At 33.7% G+C, this 3,105-nt stretch overlaps 1 protein-coding gene across 13 annotated transcripts in view; it reads right to left on the bottom strand.

Moving 5' to 3' along the window:
- The window catches only part of LOC102681644 (ankyrin-3-like), an 80,239-nt gene that overhangs the window by 30,956 nt on the left and 46,178 nt on the right, over nucleotides 1-3,105 (bottom strand). For 12 of the 13 annotated variants that reach the window (XR_004151045.1, XR_004151046.1, XR_004151047.1 and 9 more), the window contains exons 24-27: nucleotides 2,764-2,975; nucleotides 2,399-2,603; nucleotides 1,831-1,845; nucleotides 99-288 (exon numbers count right to left, since the gene is read on the bottom strand). Coding sequence is in view for 3 of the 13 variants with exons in the window: in XM_006619609.2 (XP_006619672.1) it covers nucleotides 99-288; nucleotides 1,831-1,845; nucleotides 2,399-2,603; nucleotides 2,764-2,975 (622 nt within the window). In the remaining 10 variants the exon portion in view is untranslated. Of the gene's footprint in view, nucleotides 1-98; nucleotides 289-1,654; nucleotides 1,752-1,830; nucleotides 1,846-2,398; nucleotides 2,604-2,763; nucleotides 2,976-3,105 lie in introns of those variants that run through there. The other variant, XM_006619613.2, reaches the window with a different exon arrangement.

The raw sequence follows: 3,105 nt of genomic DNA, 5'->3' as shown, positions 1-3,105 counted from the left end.
TTTTTTTTTTTTTTTTTTAGAGGAAATTGTTCTACCTGCGATTACGGTTACGGTTAATTTGTCTTTTTGAATTAATCTTAGGTAGATCAAAAACGTACTTAGCCATAAAAGGTACGTGTGTCGCGTGTGTGTATAGCTCCGTAGCCATTTTCGTGGCTTCGGATATATTCCGACAATCCATTAACCAGAAGCGAGCGGATACCGTGGTAGTAAAGGAAACGCAATCTTTCACAAACGTCAATGGCGTCGAACCGGTGACATCCTCCCAGACTGCCCGAGACTGACCCCCTGAACGACATACATATCAAGTCCAATAATATTATTAAAATATGTCCGTGCTGCGTATGGGGGATCGGCATAAGTGAAATATGTGTGTGGGATATTAAATCCGGAATCGCGACCGAGATTAATTACAATTTCACCTTTTTTCTTTTTTTTAGCTTTCAGCCCGGCACATTTTTCCATTCTTCCGCCCTTTGATCGTCGATTTTTTTAAATTTTCCACGCAAAGGATGGAAGAAACGAGTATATTTATCGAAAGAATCGGAAAGTTTTTGCCAAATGATTTATCGAGAGAAAAATATATTTCGAACGATCGAAGAAAGGGCTTTGGATGATACGTCCAAGTGGATGAGAATTCTTGATTTACGTAATTTTCGCATTTTAAATGAATGGTCGTTTACGCTTATGTAAAACCGAATGTCGCAATGACCGGGCTCAAAGTATTTCTAATACTACTCAAAAGTATTAGAAAACGTGAATAGTTATGAATATTATTAATTATTAGTAATCGTACATATAGGAAGATAAAAATAAAATATATTATTTAAGATATTGCATAAAGATATTGCATAAATTTTTTTTTACCGATAAACATATAAATTTAAATAAATTTTCTTTTGTTTCTTTCCTTTTGTAAATGTTAAAGTAAAAATAATTTACATATTTAAATAACCAATATCATTGCGCGACAGCGAAAACAGAAAAGAGGAATATTAAAAACGAATATTAATTTCTCATCATTTTTTCCCATCATCGGAATTATTAAAATTTGTATTTAATATCGGTCACCATAAGTGCGTTCATGTACGTGCTGTATCATATGTGTGGGTAATGTGAAACCAAATATACGCTGACCGAATATGATAATGCTTGCCAAATGAAAATAAAGCATCATACATTGAAAACCGCGCAAAAAGCAAAAAACGCGAATCGTGTGAATATGTGTTCAATAAATAAGTAAGCGATAAAAAAAAAAAAAAGAAAGAAATACCAAAAGGTTGTGAAATAATTTTAATAAAAACGCGGCGTAATGCATGTCGAAAACATATCTTCCTGTTCTTTTTTCTTCTATTCTTTCCTTTTCTTTTCGTATTAAATTTGTATTAAACGTTCTCGATAATCGTTCGATAATTTAATATTATTCGACTGAATCGAATCGAGATTTTTGTCGAAAAAAAAAAAAAAAAAAAAAAAGAAATAATAATGTGAAAAATCGGAATTAAATTTTTAAAGTGGAAAAATTTTCGTTGTATATAATTCGTGAATAAAAAAAACGGCTGTAACGGATAGTTAAAAAAGATTAAAAAGAGAATAATTTGTCGGTCAATTTTCGGTATCGGTAAATCGTGTCGTATTATATCGATACATATTATAAATCTAAAAAGTACATATATTTTGGGAACACAATTTTATAGAAGTTAATAAATTACAAGCCTAATATCGAAGCGGTTACCAGTCAAACGAATGTGCTGAAACAAAAACTTTGAAGTTAACGCTTACAATGAGCTAGGTAGTAAAATTTTATCTACTTTAATTAATAATCCATACCTAAATGACTCAATCCTAACAATATGCAAGCATTAACAATGAATCACAACAAGATATGTATACAACAATGGTACTCAACGAAATGTTTCTATGAAACATGCAGCTACCATCTCCCTTTTAAATCTCTATCCGAAGGTCTCCGGGACACGTGTATATGTATCGTACTTAAATTACTTTTCTAAAATAACAGATAACCTCTTAAATAAATAAATAAATAAATAAATGAACGGAACGCTTCAAAACCTACTACCTTTTACGTTGCACACCTACAACATCGTTAATAATAATTATTCTAATTGAACGTACAGAGAATAATTAATTAAGCGGAGTCCCGATGACCTGAGAACAGACGAAGATGCCTATCGCCCGCGCCATGCCTACTAAACTACTAAATTGATCATCGAATGCGTATAAAGTTTGATAAGAGCATATATATATGTATAAATTTATATATATATATATACACCAAAGATGTTGCGGCGTAACATAAGTTTCAGCACTTATCGGTAAGAGATTCTCCAGTAAGACGGTACGCTGCTCTACAATATTACGTGCAAGCATATATTACCAGTTATGCTGCACAGAAGTCTCAGCGTCGGCGCATCTCCTGAATATTGATTGATCATGCCTTTATTGGCTGCTTGAGGCACGGGTATGGTTAAGGTTATCGGTTTGTGGAATTTTCTTCGTCTCGGCTCAACGGTTACGATCGGTGATACAGCCACTCTGTTACCGAGCAGCTTGGCGACAAGATCTGCCGGTATTGGATGCGCCTAAGGATAAAAATGTTATTCTTGTTTATTATTATTATTATTATTATTATTATATATTGTTATTATTGATTGATAAATTGTCGCTTCGTTATCGTCGAAAATTATTATTATGATATAAGCTGAAGCTATGAAACGGATCGAACAAAAAAGAAATAAGCACCTGGAGCCCAACTCTGATCTTTTTAGTGAGAGCCGCTGGTGGGAATACGGCCTGGACTTGAGGTACGGCTGACGAAGAAACGGTGCCACCTTCTGGACCAACTGCGTGAACCTCTTGCCTGATACGGGACACTACTGCGAAGTAATGTGGGAAGTCTGCGGTAAGTATCCTCACGATTCGAGAAGTTTGGAGATCCTCGAGCTGGCTTAATTCTGTAAAATTGTATTTACACATGTATTGAAAATTGACGAAGAATATTCGGGATCGAAGGTAAGAATTTTTATACGAAAATACGAAAAATATATCTGATGTTAATACTGCTTCTTAAAATTATCTTTTTAT

This window comes from Apis dorsata, unplaced genomic scaffold (genome assembly GCF_000469605.1).
Source record: "Apis dorsata unplaced genomic scaffold, Apis dorsata 1.3 scaffold_429, whole genome shotgun sequence".
Taxonomy (NCBI): domain Eukaryota; kingdom Metazoa; phylum Arthropoda; class Insecta; order Hymenoptera; family Apidae; genus Apis; species Apis dorsata.
Note: the sequence above shows the minus strand (reverse complement) of the source record. Positions and strands in the feature narration are given on the sequence as shown.